At 42.4% G+C, this 16,274-nt stretch overlaps 1 protein-coding gene across 2 annotated transcripts; it reads right to left on the minus strand.

The window, feature by feature from the left end:
• On the minus strand, positions 1 to 14,721 carry LOC135896627 (BEN domain-containing protein 5-like). 2 transcript variants are annotated; one of them, XM_070521164.1, is made up of 12 exons: positions 14,474 to 14,721; positions 13,738 to 13,829; positions 9,043 to 9,355; positions 7,622 to 7,705; positions 6,773 to 6,823; positions 6,626 to 6,688; positions 6,486 to 6,545; positions 6,334 to 6,387; positions 4,960 to 5,013; positions 2,515 to 2,585; positions 1,097 to 1,319; positions 1 to 184 (listed from the first exon to the last, which is right to left on the minus strand). In XM_070521164.1, the coding sequence occupies exons 1-12, from the start codon at positions 14,655 to 14,657 to the stop codon at positions 72 to 74; spliced, it is 1,362 nt and encodes a 453-aa protein (XP_070377265.1). In that variant the 5' UTR covers positions 14,658 to 14,721; the 3' UTR covers positions 1 to 71. The 2 variants fall into 2 exon arrangements, with proteins under 2 accessions (XP_070377265.1, XP_065281174.1); XM_065425102.1 differs by having other exon boundaries at positions 9,043 to 9,358.
• Between the last annotated feature and the right edge of the window lie 1,553 nt (positions 14,722 to 16,274).

The following is a 16,274-nucleotide window of genomic DNA, read 5'->3' on the forward strand; positions in this document are numbered from 1 at the left end:
ATGCAGCAGAGGGTGTGGTGGCATGAACTGCACAAACTTTTGGGACAGGCTTTGTAGCTGTATCAGCGGCACTACTTCCTTTGTGCATCAGCAAGTTTTTGCGCCAGGTGCCGGCGTACGCTCTTCATTCTTTTTTCCTCGTCTTCTGGCGTCACATCGCTGCCCATGAAGATCCGGAGGAGGCCTGCACAAGAAAAGCAATCACAGCTATAAAGTAATGAAAGCAGCTAAACAAATATTTCCAGCATGAGACTGCATGTTCCCAACAATATACCGAAGGTTAAACGAAATATTTTATCATAGCTACGTGTTTATTATGGCAACAAAATTACAGGCTACTTCTTGCCTATTCATTTGCATGCCTCAAATTCTTTTTAGAGCTTCAACATGAAATATTTGAGTAGCAGGTTATCACAACGTGGTGCTTCAGCACAACAGCTTCGCTGTTACTGTGGCCTTTCGCGTTTGCCATCTATAGATGAGCAGAAGAATTAGCTAATGCACACAGCTGGCACCCGTCAGAGTCAGTAAGGCTAAAGGTTAATGATAGGCTAAAGCATTCTGATCAGCATTGCAGCTCTCAATTGCGATCACGTAGGCTTGTTGGTTTATCGTCTTCCAGAAAGTAGCGAAATTACACAAAAGTAGCACTCCTATACATATGCATTGTTTTTTGCTGATGTAATTTCCCTGATATTATAAAGCTGTCGATATCAAGCACACTGGATAGTGCCGCTATGTTTGACCTCAGCACTACATCCAGACACCATAAAATTCTAATTTATTCAGAATTAAACAGACAACTACCACAACTGAATGTGGAATAATAGTAGACGTTTTTTAATGTCTCCGTTATGTGAAATATTAATTGAAATGAGTTACTAGATAGTATGTTTTCTGTATAAATATCATTTTCAATAGCAAGCTCACTGCTATGAGGAATTATTAAGGATTTCAGTTTGTTTATTACAGGATGGCACATCAATGCAGATTAAGCGCACTGTTTTGCAAAGCACAGGACCACCGTCAGTGGCTGTATCAAAAAATACTGCTGCTACATTCTTTTCATTTGAACAGTATGTTCAATTGTGCATACTTTTCAAGGATGACAGCTTCTCTGGTGTAACAGCTTGTCTGGCCTCCGTCCTTCCCATGGACCGCGACTTGTTGGATAAGGTTCCGGTGACACTTCTGTTCCGGAGTTCATCGGGCGTCCAATAAATAGTGGAAGCCATGCGACAAAACATGGAGTCGCCCGACGCCCGGAACAGTGTCCCCCAGGCTGCCTTATCAATCCACTTCCCGGATCCAGCATACATCTGCAATATATCATACATACAGAGCTAGTAGCTAACAGGTTTTATACTGGACGATATACACTGTATTTTCTCAATTCTGCAGTTTGCTGGCATTTTGGCACATTTATTTGTGTCATTTGGGCCGATACCTGCATGAGCGGAACTAAATTATTCAGTAATATTTTTATACATCTTTCAGACCCTCCTACATAAAAATCTCCTAGGCATCAGTAGCAAGCTCTAAACTTGGAAAACTGACAATTATCTGCGAGAATATTCACTGCTACAGCTTGATGAAATCACTGAAATCTACCTAGACATTGGGTAGCCGAATTTCAAATATATTCCATGTAATATCTGTACGACCACTCTTTTCCACAGGTGCCTATCTACATAATTTATAAGAGGAAGACACTGCCTGCTAAGGAAGCCTTCCCCAGAGATGCTGATACCCAGTTGAAAAGTGACATGTTTGGCTAGTGGATAAGAATCAAGTGGCAACACCGTTGAAGAACTGTCTCCTTGTCCTTGATCCATACTTGAACGTACATCGCTATCATTCCAAATGGCATGATGGGCCAGCCTGAGTCACTTGACGTCTGCATCAACAAGTGTTTCGAGGACTGCCTGCGGAAATACTTTGCGATGTGGCTGACTGATGAAGCGTGTAAGCTAACAGCAAAGGTTGTATCAAATGCAGATCACTAGAGCAAGTGGCGAGCTGGGTCAATGCAGCATGAGACGACATGCCACGAAGCTTGATTGCATGTCTTCAAGGAGCGCAGCACCTAAAGTGCCCTAGATGACACCAAATATGGTGTGCTCTATGTGCTGACAGTGATACGGTAAGCGACAAAGCTAGCAGCAATGATGACATCACATGATCTGGGGCAGGTTCGCAGTTAAGAAATGCTGTTTGCATTTTGTGTCTGTCATCCTTTCTTTTGTCCAGCTTACATTCAAGAAAAGCGGTTTTTTTGCTTTGACTTTAGACCTTCAGGTGTTAATTTAGGAGCAGGACTGGTCTAGATGCATAAATACGGTACTCAGCCATAAATATAGTTAATGGATCATACACAGTTACTTACATTCGGAAAGAAAAAACAAAAGGTGCATAACTCAGTAAACTTCTTCAACATTCTGAAATGTATGAGCACTTTTAGCACCTAAGTGTAACACGGAGCCTTAAAGAACAATTCTGTGACTTAAAAATTACCTTTCCATCATCTCTTGAAGATCCAATTACCACATCCATGACCTCTTCTTCAGCGAACAGGTCACTGTCAGCTGCAAAGAAAAATGTACAACTTTTCCCTTGAACTGCCAGGTTTGATACTTCAAAAGCAATATAGAGGAGTTCCATGCTAAGGAAAGAGTACAATGTAACCATTACACATTACCAAGGAATAGAAACCAAAAATATCAGTTGCTAAGAATGCTGTGTGGGACATGCCACACACTGGTATTGTAGGCTCTATAGCCTCCAAAATAGGGGGACCCATGCTGTCGACAGAAAGCGCGTCAAATTCTCTGGTCTCACAGGTTCCCACTATTTCTTGGCCGACAAAACGCTCCCAGGGACAGTGTTATTCTTTCTTTTTTCAGTCAGCACTATCATTATAATCACTCAATGCAGGATAGATAGTTCTAAAGTTTCAGTTGATTTGTGCATGTGGTGTGCACATATAGGCTTTCTGTGGGGTGTCTACAGAGCAGGTGTGTATCGGAGACGTCATCGCATTTAATACAGCTGTTGTATGCGGCACTCTTTTGATTGCAATCAAGCCCAATCCAAATCTAATTTCCCAGTCGCGATAGGCTTTTTTGCTCAATCTGTGGAAGAAAACCAATCGCTGTCGAGAATTTCAATCCAAATCGCGGTCAGTCTCAATTGAAAGTGGCCACGTGACACCAGTATAAGTTTCGGTTGCTTTCTGCAAGCAGTCTCTACAGAGCAGGTGTGTCACAGAGACAATGTCGCATCTTTGTATGTATTTGTGTGGCCTCGCATTTGTGTGCACCACCTCATGTGCCTTCGCGAGAGCCAAGTGGTGCGAAGAAACATGGCTCATTTCTTCAATCTCCATGGCAACCCTGGCAACGGAAATCACCAATACAGTGACGCTCTAATCAGCTCGTGTATGGAGATGATGTCACTCTTGCACAAATCCAAGCACATCTGATTGCCTCCAAGCGTTGTATGAGGCAGGGCATTATTAGAGATTTCTTAAGCTGCCCTAAGCTTATTTAAGAATTTAATCAAAAATCTAAAATGTAATAAATTTTATTTTGGGGGGAGTGAACGAATTTTTCGGACTATTTTTCGGTCCCCGCGAGGCCCAGAACATCGGTCAGCAACTGTACAATGTTTAAACTGCCATACCGGCAGCAAAGCAGAATAACATGCAAAAGAAATCAAGGAATACTGTGGCTCTGCTTTGCACAACCCTATTTATGTAATTATCTATAATATCACAGAAGTGTCGACACAGTGTCTGAGCTGTTGTGGTTATCAACTATGAACATGGCATGTGGGCCCTCAGTAAGGCAATCCATTAATTTTAGGAGCAGAGAAGGTCATTCGCATTGTATATGTATTGCTACTGGCCACACGTACTTCGATGTATTGCACACTCAAGGAAAGCTTTCTGGCTTCAGCATGTGACGGAAGTATTGTTCTCAAAAGAGCATTCAATAATTCAAACATAGCTCCTGATCCCGCTAAGCAGAAAAGATTATGCGGCTCGTAAACCATTATGTGCAAGGCAGTGTTTGTATGGATGACTGAATTATTTCCATGGAATTAAGCATGCTTTGAGCAATCAAAGCTGCAATGTTAGTATGTCCAAAAGCAAATGTACTTAAAGCAGAAGTTGACGGCTCAAAGATCTCAAAGGGCGGCTTCTGTCAGAGGGACTCTTCACCACTTTGAACCCTCAGCACCCTGTAATATTCTTGCTAGGCTCACATCGTACTCACAGATTCAACAGTTTCAACTAGCTAAGTACCCTCAACATTAATAGCCTGACTGTAAGCGTGACAGGAAAGCACAGCGGCATTGTACTGTCAGTTCTGTGTACATCATCACATGCAGTGTAGTGAGAAACATTACATGGACACACACCAAAATTAGGGACGTGCAAATACTGATTTTTGACACCCGAGTCAAATACAACCCAAATACTGCCATAGCGAACTGAATCGAACCAAACAGTTTTTAAATAGTTTGCGAATAATGAACAGTTATCACAATTGATGTAGAACAAGGTTTCCGTCATTACATGGTACATTATGAAGTGTTTATTAAATGCACAAGTGGACCATTAGAAGCAAGAAAGTACTGTCTTCGCACGCACAGGGCTCTTCAGAGTGAGCAAATGATCACTGTATAGCCTGTAAAGTTTGGCAACCTGAGCAACGTAGCCTGCTCCACTATGAAATATGGGGGCGAAAATTTACAATACCTTGGCTCCAATTCTATGTTCAGTTGGGCATAGTTGGCGTTTTAATTTATTCAAAAAGTATTAGAAAGAAATTCGCATCTTAAATAGTGACTATTTGGTTCGAAGACCGAATCGAAGGGACACTATTCATTATTTGAAAGGTGTGAATATTCGCACACCCTTAACTACAATTAGTGTGAAACAAAATATTTTCCTACCGAAGTCATTTGGCACCATGCCTGGCATCTCGCTGATGAAGCCATCTTCTGGCGCTGAAAAATTAATGTTGAAATCACTTTTACAATATCGTAAAACCTAGCATTTCTCGAACTTTACATGCCATCTTTCTCTTAAAATGCCAAACCATGCAACCCATTTTCTTTACACTATATACAGTACATAATAATAATAATAATAATAATATAACAGTTGCTTGTCATGTTCTGTTTCTGCTGCTTCACAGATACCTCTCAATTTGGAAAAAAAACACTCCGCATGAAAATTAACTTTTACCAGGTGGTCGGTGGTAGTGTTTTTCAGGTAAACTGCTAGGTTCTGTCAAAAGCAGAGTTCAGTTTTGTGTGCCCACCATAACTAATTTAGTCAAGAAAAGAAAAAAAGAAAAATATATAAACCACTTCTATTCCGTGAAATTTTGGACATGACTGGGCATAATGTTAGCACGAGTAGGCATTAGTGACATCATAAAAGCAAATGTGAAAAAGTGCAAATGCATGACGAGCGCCTGTAGGCACAAATGAATTTGTAAGGTAGTTGCAGTGAGTAAGCACTGCTGAGCAAGAGTGAATATCAATGATGTTGAATTCCAATGGCAGATCGCGAGCGCTTGGCCAGATCACGAACGGAGCAAGTCGTTCGGACTGAGATAGCTCTAGTCAAATTTGCAAATGGAATGTGTGCCTTCCCATGGGGTACTTAGTACAAGGAAATCAAGTGAGAGGGCGCTAACCTAGAGGTGGATTGGGTAGGCCTCATCACCATGACCACCGGGCATTCCGTGCGTTTGTTTTTCTTCCGCATCAAAAGAATCATCACTGCACTTAGGAATTTATAGTGTCCGAGTCTGAGCTGTCACTATCAGGAACAAAAACGCACGGCGCGACGTAGCATCCATATTTTTAACGTCCATAGCCACCCGCGACCGAAAACAAGCGACCATGACAGGAAGCAGAGGTGGGTGAAGGAAATATGTCACATGGACTTCCGGTCAAATCTGCCAATTCTGGTGGAGAAAATATTTCTGCTCCACAGACTGATCCGGAATCGGTGGCTGATCCCAATCTGCCACTGGAACACACAACTCACGCTCTCATTCTGCCATTGGAATAGGATTGCTCCATGCAGAGCAGAAAAACTTGATTTGGATCTACCATTGAATTTAACATGTGTGAAGTACTGCACAACTAAAAAAATTTGTACTTGGAACTGAACAGTGCTGTATAAAGAAATACAGTCTTACCATGCTATTGTGCAAAGCTGCAGTTATAATTTCTTTAAAAATTGCACAATAAAATGAATGCAGACATGAAAGTGCAACTTGAAGATGCAACCACAAAAGAATGTCTCATTACCTGGCTCTGGAGTCAAAGCCCTTGCAGTGCTCTGCACTTGTGTGCAGCTTGTACCTGCAGCAGGAAATTTGTTTGGTGACAGAACTGCCAAGACTGCAGAAAATATGCCCTGAAAGATGTAATGAACTGCCACAGAGAAAAATGATCCTTACTAGGCTCTGACATGCAGTCAGCTGCATTTGGATGGCTTGGAGCTTGGGCAACAGCGGTTCCTGATGACAAAAGTGCAATTACCACACACATTATCTTCTGAAAGATTCACTGAACTGCCACAGAGAAAAATTATTCTTACTGGGCTCCGACAAGTAGCCAGCTGATAGTGGCTGTACAATGGTAGCCGGGGCAGCAGTGGTTCCTGAAGGTAAAACTTAATGACCACTCACATATGTGATATTCTCAAAGGTTCAACAACACGACCACAAAGAAAATGTATCCTTACTGGGCTTTGCAGAAAAAGTTGCCTGGCGCGGCTGAACCAGAGGTACGGGATCTGTGGTTCCAAGAGATAAAACAAAAATATCCAAATTTAGGTGACAGATATGAGAGAACAAGTCATCCACCAGATTGTAAAAATATATAAAAGTGCCCATGGCTAACAACAGTGGCCCTTTGTACTAGTTGCATCAAATAAACATGTGAAGTCAAACTTGTGGCCAAACAAGCAGTTCATGCCCTCTGCCAGTTGCCATCAAAGACAGGAGCGCATATCATGGTGATAAAGCATGACTCAGGATAATCATTTTCTGTTATGCTTTCTTTTTCCCCTCGCCCCCAGTACACCACATGCCTTCTATGTGCTATTTGCATGAATAGCACACAAAACAGGGAAGGCATAGAGGGTGTTTTTATGAAGACTTCTAGCATTATTTAAAAATTGCCATTATGAATAAACGGAGAGCTCTTATGTGGTTGTGATTTTTGGAGAAAGCCCAATTGACAGACACCCGTAAAGATATGTCGTCATCCTTCAAATGGCTGTGGTCATTAAAAATAGCCTCTTAATGTATTCCACTTCTCAGCAGTCACGGTGCATTTTACAGACCCTAGAAAGTCACATTATGGAGTGTTTCCTAAGAGTGAGCAGCCGTAATAAAAAACATTTTTTGCCAGCTGACGGGCTGTAAATTTGTATTTTTTAAATGTTCTTGCATATTGAAACAGAACACGCTCATAATTTCAATTATAATTTTTCCAAAACTTTATAAACAAAAGCCAAGTCAAGACTTTTGTACAATGATATAAATATTAAGCTAACAAAAATGACACAATTACACACTTTACAACTTACCATTGGCTCCTTGTGCTCCTGTTGGTCCTGGAGGACCTGCCACCACCGAAACTCCCAACGACGTGGCGTAGATAATCCTGCTCTCTGAAATTTTTGCAATACATCATGCTACAGATGACTGGATTGCTTCCACAGAATAGAATGTAATTTGGTACAGTTGGCTGTGACCTATGGTAGACACGCACATGTAGCTACCAATTTGCTAATACAGCTTCACAAGCACTCTAATGAGTATGCAAGAACAAAATTTTATTTAGGAATAAAACGTACACCTGCAGACACACTAGAAAGCAAATAAAATTGCTCGTTGACTGAGGTTTCTCCACTATCTACATTAGCTTTCACGAGTCTGAAATATTTCGAGTATTGCAATATTAGAAAAAACAAAGGGGTTCAAAAAGTCCACCTCAGCTTCACAAATGTTTTTGTTATTCTTCTCTGATGTTTTTTTGCATAGGCACTCAATCATACTTCATGTGATACAAACTCCACTGTTGCTTTTGGCTAATACTGCACAATACAGGTCCGTCTCCTTCCATTAATCAATCAGAATAAACTTCAATCATCTGCTGAAACAAGCCCACAAATTTTACTTTATATACTATGATGCCCTAGCAGTTATTTCAAGACTGAAAAATTACGAACTAATGGCATGAGAAACAGGTAAATGTGAATGTTGCCAAGGCCTTTTAAAGATATGACTAATTCCCATCAGTAGACGAGTGAAAATTCCAGGCCTAGATGAACTAACAACCAGACATATTTAAGATGTTTAGGATACTAAAACGAAAGGGCCACTGATGCGAGCAGTACGAGCCAACTTACGGGCTCACTTGGGCCGAACTTCTGCTAGGTGGAAACGAAGCCAGCACAATCGTCAAAATATGCATTACTGCAATGGCACCACGTTACACATTTAATGAACATTCTTGGACCCAGAAGATGGGTTACAGCAAACACATGTCCATGTGAGGGCCATGTCACACATTGTCATGCTGCAACGTGGCAACCCGAGTCAAGTTAGCACTTGCCTTGCCAAGCGTATAAATGCATGGGCTGTCTTCCAGAGCATTGCTTCAGTTCAGTTACAGCTTTCCATGTACATTTTAGACAAGCTACCCTATCTAAGCTAATGGCAGCTGCTGCCAGGGAGTATCCATGGCAGAGACTGGTTGAGGACCGATACTTGGCAACAAATTGTGTGACAGAGTTTAGTTTAGTTTAGTTGCAGTGCTTTAGCGAGAGTGCTTCGTTATGTTGCATTAAGGTATACCTGCAGAGCACGATTTCCATGCAGAAGTGTGCGATCGCGCCAACAGATCACTAATTGAGTATTGCTGCTGAATGCATCAATTCTCTGCCAATTCTACTTGCACTCGAGTATATTTAATTCCACCTTCAGCAAACGAACGCTTACTCACCACTTGCTAAGACTTTGGAAGCCAAAGCATCTTGCAGATGTGCATTTCTGCTCTCCAAGATGAGCATCTTTTCCTTTAGAGTTCTTAGCTCCTCAGCGACGTCTTCAAACTGCTTCCTTCGTTCCTCAAGCTGCTGGCTTTGCTCCGCAGTTTCTTTTTTGCATTTCGCGAGTTCTTCTAGAACAACGCATCCTTGCTCACAGCATGTGCACTGCACATGCTGTTGCGGGCATGCATCTTGGATTTCTGCGAGAAGTTCCCTTTCTACAGTTTGCTGAACTTCCACTCTCATACTTTTTGTTGCCTGTGTGACCTGCTGTTGTAAACAAAATCAGCTTTAAGCACATGGCAAGAACACAACAGAACTCATCTTAAAATCCCTTCAGTGCAATCTCGCAAATGTAAAACACACAGTACATGCGCAAAACATGCTTATATGATCATTTTAGGCAAAATTTTGCAGTTGAACAAAAATTTGTCCCGCTCACAGGTTCGAATCCCAAACCACGACAAATCTTTAGGGCACAGCTCTTAGGTGCCTGTTCCTGCAGCAAGCGTCAGCACTGTCACTTGTAACCAGGCGAACAAGCACAGCAAAGAATGAAAGAGGGAATGCAGAACGCCGCAGGGCATGAAAGAAGCGAGGAGCAAAGCAGAGAGGAGGGTGCAGCAGAACCATGAGGCAGAAAGCGGAGGGGGGTATGGTGAAAGCATGAGAAGCGCAGTTTGGCGACGATAGCTACAAAATGGTGCCACAGTAGCATGCGTCATCTGGGAGGTATGGCGGTGGCGGCTGTGAATCGCGCCCACGCGCTGGCTCTCATGATCTGAAGATTGGCGAAGTCGTGCCACACTTTGCCCCATTTGCAACATGTCACACGAGACAAATTGTCTGTGTCAGCCAATATATTCCAAAATGAAAACACGTACAGAGTTGTGCTCAAATTTCACCTTAGGGAGCATCGCAATTGTTCAATTTTCTTCAGCTGCAAATTATCGTTTTAAATTATAATTTAAGAACAATGAAGCCTTCTGTCTGTGTTCCTGTCGGCGGTTTCTGCACTGAGGGGTGTTTTAAGATCATTCACACATGAGCAAAGCATGGCTTCCTTCAAGCTGTCATTGAATTTGCTCTTGAGCTTCCGCATGCTAGCCACCTGGTTAGCTCGGTTGAGCAATCACCCCGGAAAAGCAGTGGTTGTTTGTTTAACCCTGGGCAAGGACTAATTTTCTTCGCCTGTGAAGCCTTATTTGAATCTACAGAATGCATGACAGCACAGAAATTCACTTTCATACATCCCAAATAAAACGATCTACTGAAACTCAAGCATGCTTAAATCTTATTAGAAGAAATTTACCGCATGCCAAGCTTCCCTGAAAACGCAATGCAGCGAATACAGTGGTACCTCAGTTTATAAGTCTAATTCCATAACTCAGGTAGCATCTGAACTGATCACGGATTGAACCACAGTTTCCCATAGGAAACAATATAACTGTGGTTTATCTATTCACACTCAAGGCATCTTTAAAAATTGCAGACTTATAACACCATCCAGCATAGTCAAGAAAAAAATTAAATTATTGGGTTTTACGTGTCAAAACCACTTTCTGATTATGAGGCACGCCGTAGTGGAGGACTCCAGAAATTGCACCTAAATCTAAGTACACGGGTGTTATTCGCATTTCGCCTCCACCGAAATGCGGCCGCCGTGGCCAGGATTCGATCCCTCGACCTCGTGCTCAGCAGCCCAACACCATAGCCACTGAGCAACCACGACGGGTGAGCATAGTCAAGAATCGTACTATTCAATTTCCTAAGCATTTTATCATTTTCTGTAAGTTTATTGCCATGTGGAAACAATATTAAGCACACAGACGTATATGCACCATATGCAGTACTGAACAGAAAGATATATTTTGCATTTGGGTTCTATGGGGTAAACTGCTCAGAATGTTGGTGCTGTGTTATGCCGGACCGCTAGCATAGAGGAACGGTCTCTTGAACACGTACTGCCATTGTACTTTACTCCCACAGCACAGCCAGCCCACTCAATAATTTGTGTATTCCAATAATGTACTGCAAGAAAATATCAAACAGTAGTCAAGATATGTGTGCACTGGTGAGAGAAACATTAATGATAGGTGAGAGGTTAGCCACACAAAAGGCTTAGTATGCTACTACACGTTTAATATGTAATGAGATGAAAGAATGCGAGAAAAGAAAAATGCACACGCATTCACTCACACAAACTCTGAAGGGAGCAGCAGTGAGCCCCTTGATGTCAACCAAGTGGAAAGTGGAGCTTATAGCATCACCAATAACCAAAATGTTATCCATTCTTGTGGTGCAGCCAAATGGACCGATATCAATAACATTTCGTTTATTTTGGGTGCCATAAAGCTCCCCTATTTCCATGTTCATTTAATGATGCTCATTGCTACCCGTTTCAGAGTTCCTACAAGAGTAGATGCATGTGCATATTTTTCTTTATTCACACAAGATAGGCTGGATCCTGAACCTGCCGGCCAAAAAGAAATATGGGGTTTTACATGCCAAAACCACTTTTTGATTATGAGGCATGCCGTTGTGGAGGACTCCAGAAATTTTGACCACCTGGGGTTCTTTAACGTGCACCTAAATCTAAGTACACGGGTGTTTTCGCATTTCGCCCCCATCGAAATACGGCTGCCTTGGCCAGGATTTGATCCCGCAACCTCGTGCTCAGCAGCCCAACACCAAAGCCACTGAGCAACCACGGCGGGTGCACCTGCTGGCCACTTTGAACAAGAACAACAAAGTGCGTAGCGGTATGCGCGCTCTCAGAGTATAAACCATTATTAAAAGAATGTTTTGCCAAGGCCTCGCTTGTTAACTTTGTGGCAATGTATTGAACCTGTAGCATCATTCCACACCTTTTGTTCGCCTAATCTTTCCATCCATCATTGAAATTTATCTCACCAGCAGAGACACATTTTCACTACCGGTTGATATTATGGTTTCCTTGAGATAAATTCTTGGACTACACAAATTACGTACACAGCCATGCGGTGTGAATAAAGTATGACAGAAGTGTGTGTTCAAGAGACCTATTGCCCTGAGCTAGCAGTCTGGCATAATGCAGCACCAACATTCCTAGCAGTTTGGCTCACAGGACACAAACGCAAAATATATCTTTTTGTTTACTGCTGTACCCTGAGCAGAGTAGACCCTGTGCTCATGAAGATGGCAGGCATCTAGTAGCTGTGACCTCATGTGAATGACGTCAGTTTCAGTTATGATTCGTCAGATTATTGTTTGTATATCTTAGCATAATGTCTAATCATGATTTCTATTTGGATGATAGAAACCTGCAAAGCGCAGACCATCGTCAGCTGTTCAATGGCCGATGACATGAGTTAATACAAAATAAAACATATCAACCGTATATCACTGAAGTGTAGTCAGTGAGCTGGATCAACAACTATAGTAGCAATGTGGGCTTGTTGGTATGGCATCTTGGCGGGAGTGTTTTAGCGTGGATAAGACTGGACAGTGGACACAAGAACACGCACAGTACACACACACTACACACACAGTGCTACACGAATTGCCGCATGTGCCTTTTTGTGTGTCATCTTGTTCCCAGTCTTATTCGAATAAGCGCCACAACACTCGCACGATGATGATGATTTATTGCCATCCCACCTGAAACGAGGCGGTGACAGCCTAGCTGGCTTGAGTTAATCAGGTGTGCTATATTTTTTCTCCTTCCTCAAAACTTCTCCATCTGCCTTGCACCGTTATCTATGCCTGTAATGGATCCGTTCATATCAATCTCTTTCCTGCCTTTTTTCCACCGTCTTTTGCTTATCTCAACTGCTAACCAGTTGATGCTCCCGTCCACTCCAAGTACCAGCGCTTCTGGAAGGTGGACCTTACCTACGACTCTCATTGGGTGAATCCCTTCGGATAACCATGCCAAGAGCCTGATCAACACTCCCTTGCGCTGAGGCTAGCAAACTAAGTCGTATTAATGCTGCATGCATAAATAGAAATATGTGTACTGTAAAAAGAACAAAGAGGTGTTAAACAGCAGACTAGCTTAATTTATAGAGACCATACTCTTACACAATCCTATTTGTCACTTGAGGCAAGTTTCATCAACAGAGGAAAGCTTTTGGAAATGGTGCTGTCAGTGAACAAGAGCATTCATAAATTAAGATAACACTGTTGTTATATAAGGTGTCGCTGCCTACCGCAGCGTCATGAGAAGGCGCGTGGTTGGAGTCGCCCAAGGGGGAGGAAAAAGAGGATGGAATAAAGGTAGAGAATGAGTAATGCCTCCATTACTGTCGTACTGAGTAATATGCACGACATAACAACTGTACAATGTTTAAATGACAGCATATTGAGGAATTTTTATGAAAATGAACAAAGCACAAGGAAACAGGTGTTGGGTGTTTAGTTATCTATGCTGAAAATCACAAGAAACAGTGCGTGGGAGGATGTAATATATGCTCTACATGATGTCTTCTGCAGAGGTCATTTCCCTAGAACAAAGGCGCAATGTTCTTGTAAGGCCTTCAACAAGCCTAACTTGTTTAGAAAATGCTAGCAAGTATACCAACATTCTTTCGCTCATAAAACATAGCCACATGACCCAAATCAGTAGTAACATATAAAACTAAAATCCTGTTAACTATAAGTTGCCATACCTTTCCTTTGGCCCTCTTCTTGCCTTTCTCCAAGGATACTACAGGCTTTCTGAGCCTTTTGGACATATGCGTTGTCATATCTTCTTCAGTTTCTGCATTGCATTTAACAAAGTATTACAAAGCTGACACTGCTGACAGACAGCAATGTTAGGCGAGAAACATGAACGGGTTGTAATGAGAAATCTGGCCAGTATACTAGTTCCTCTGGCATTACTCTCGTTTCATTTTTTCATAATTGCAAAGCATTTGCAAGTGTGGCTCCCACGTCCACTGCATGACAGTTATCTGTTCAAGCAGTGGACAGGTGTCATCACATCCCACTAAATATGGAGTCAATGAACACTATTTAAGCCCAAAATTTAGTGTCGAAACAAAAAGTATACTGGTAACTGACAAAAGCACACATTTGCGCTGATGGCTCCTGCGAAGCGGTGTCCGCATTGAGCGCCCGAGGCAGGACGTGCTGCACTCACTCTCCATTTCTTAATGCCAACCCTTTCAGGCATTTTGCAGACAGCCCAAGACTCTAATCAAAGCCATACCCAGTGATACGTCTCGGGCGGACCTGTGTGCAGCCGCATGGAAACCCCTAAGCCTCGTTACGAGATTCCGTCGGCCGTTTGCTTAACTACTGCACAATGAGTGGGACAAAGCACACGCTGGTAAAGATTATATCGTTCGAAAGGCGCGTCGTATAAGCTTAAGGTATGCTTAATGAGGAATGAGTGGTACTTACCAGCCATGTGCAGCACTCTGGCCTTATAGTATCCTCCCGACGTGGTCTCGTCCCCATTCCACCACACGTCGTAGCGGACGGTGGGATCGAAATCCGCAATGTTTGCAGGATGAAAGTTTTGCACTGCGGTGTGCTCCAGAACCGCAGTGGTCATGTCCACCTCATACTCTACTAATACGCGCATCCCGACCAAGGAGGATATGCACAATTTGCTTGATATCGAGCAACAGAACCGACACAGTCGTATCCTTCAAGATGACAGCTGTGCAGTCTATGGCTATGGATTCGCATGCGACTTCGCCAGGACCATAGCAGAACCAAAATAAGAAAATAAGAGTAATGATGTAAAACAGCAGCGAGGTCAAAGTTGTACAGAAGCTTAATGATAACAATTTTCATAATTTCATTAGGCGTAAGCATTCATAAAATGACCACGCAACTCATATGAGAGTAACTGTAACTGCGTTACAAAAACATGGGTTATACTTAAGCAAGAAATCAACAACGCGTCACATGAATTAGATACTCTAAAGTTATATCTAGAGCATTGGGAGCGATATTCTGCGAAATATAATAAGGACCACAGCAGAACCAAAATAAGAATAATGCTGCAAAACAGCAGCGGGCTCAAAGTTGTACAGAAGCTTAATGGGAATTTTCATAACTTCATTAGGCGTAAGCATTAATAAAATGACGTCGTAACTCATATGAGAATAAGTGTAACTGCGTTACAAAAACATGGGTTATATTTCAGCAAGACATCAACAACGTCACATGAATTAGATACTCCAAAAGGGTGTGTTATATCTAGAGCATTGGGAGCGATATTCTGCGGAAAAGACATACGTAGGGTCAACAGCGCACGGTCAGTGCTGATTTCAGGGGAAAAAAAACATTTCCTTTTAATGTTGCAGTAATGCAACACAGGTATAGCGAACACAGCTGATCAAATACATAGATAAGCATGCATGTGCGTCCACAGAAAGGCTGTATTCGAGACGATATGTAGCAATTTCTGCCGCAAACTATTAGGAATGCTGATATCGCCATGACGCTACATATATGATGGTCCAAGCTTGGGCATATATTTATCAGATCTTGCAAAACGACACCGCCGAAACAAGGAAATTTGAAACAGCTTGATTCTGTTCAGAAACGGGTAATCGTGCATGCAATTTAATTAACAACGCATTGGCATTTCTGCTCGAGGAAAACTGAAGACAGCTTCTATGCACCAAAGCTTAGAAAAAAACGGGCACTGAAATAAAGATCATAAATGCTCAACAACCACAATCATACAAAAATAACTTGTTCTGATTGGGGTTGCAGAAGTCGCTGGGTGTGTGAGCGCAGAACCAGCGCCGCAGGACTCAGCATCTCAGCAAGTTGGTGACTAATATAGATACACATATATATATTTGCGTGTACATGTGTGTGTGTGTGTGTGTGTGTGTGTGTGTGTGTGTGTGTGTGTGTGTGTGTGTGTGTGTGTGTGTGTGTGTGTAATGTTTCATTATTGCGTATGGCAGCGCCTCTATGACGCCAAAGTGGCTAATGGGGCACCGAAGCTAGAACCCGGACATGGTCCATGGGTTGGGGCTCGCCAAGGCCCACGGGCCGCCCTGCTTCTAGCATCGATCCTCCCGCTTTACATAATCTCAGGTGCTCTATAAAGGCCTCCGTTTGCCGGTTACATGTGCCTTCCTGTTACTTGTAAACAATGAAATATATCGTCGAGAGGAGAATATAGCCGCCTGCAGCTTCTGCAACACGTATCAGAGTTTTGACGGCTAATTGGCTG

This window comes from Dermacentor albipictus, chromosome 7, assembly GCF_038994185.2.
Source record: "Dermacentor albipictus isolate Rhodes 1998 colony chromosome 7, USDA_Dalb.pri_finalv2, whole genome shotgun sequence".
In the NCBI taxonomy this organism is placed as follows: Eukaryota; Metazoa; Arthropoda; class Arachnida; order Ixodida; family Ixodidae; genus Dermacentor; species Dermacentor albipictus.

Coding starts and splice junctions, on each gene's coding strand:
- LOC135896627 (XM_065425102.1), bottom strand. CDS start 14,657: ATGCGCGTATTAGTAGAGTATGAGGTGGACATGACCACTGCGGTTCTG. Junction 6,546..6,625: donor TGGCTACTTGTCGGAGCCCA/GTAAGAATAATT, acceptor TTTTGTCATCAG/GAACCGCTGTTGCCCAAGCT. Junction 185..1,096: donor GAAGCTGTCATCCTTGAAAA/GTATGCACAATT, acceptor TTTCTTGTGCAG/GCCTCCTCCGGATCTTCATG.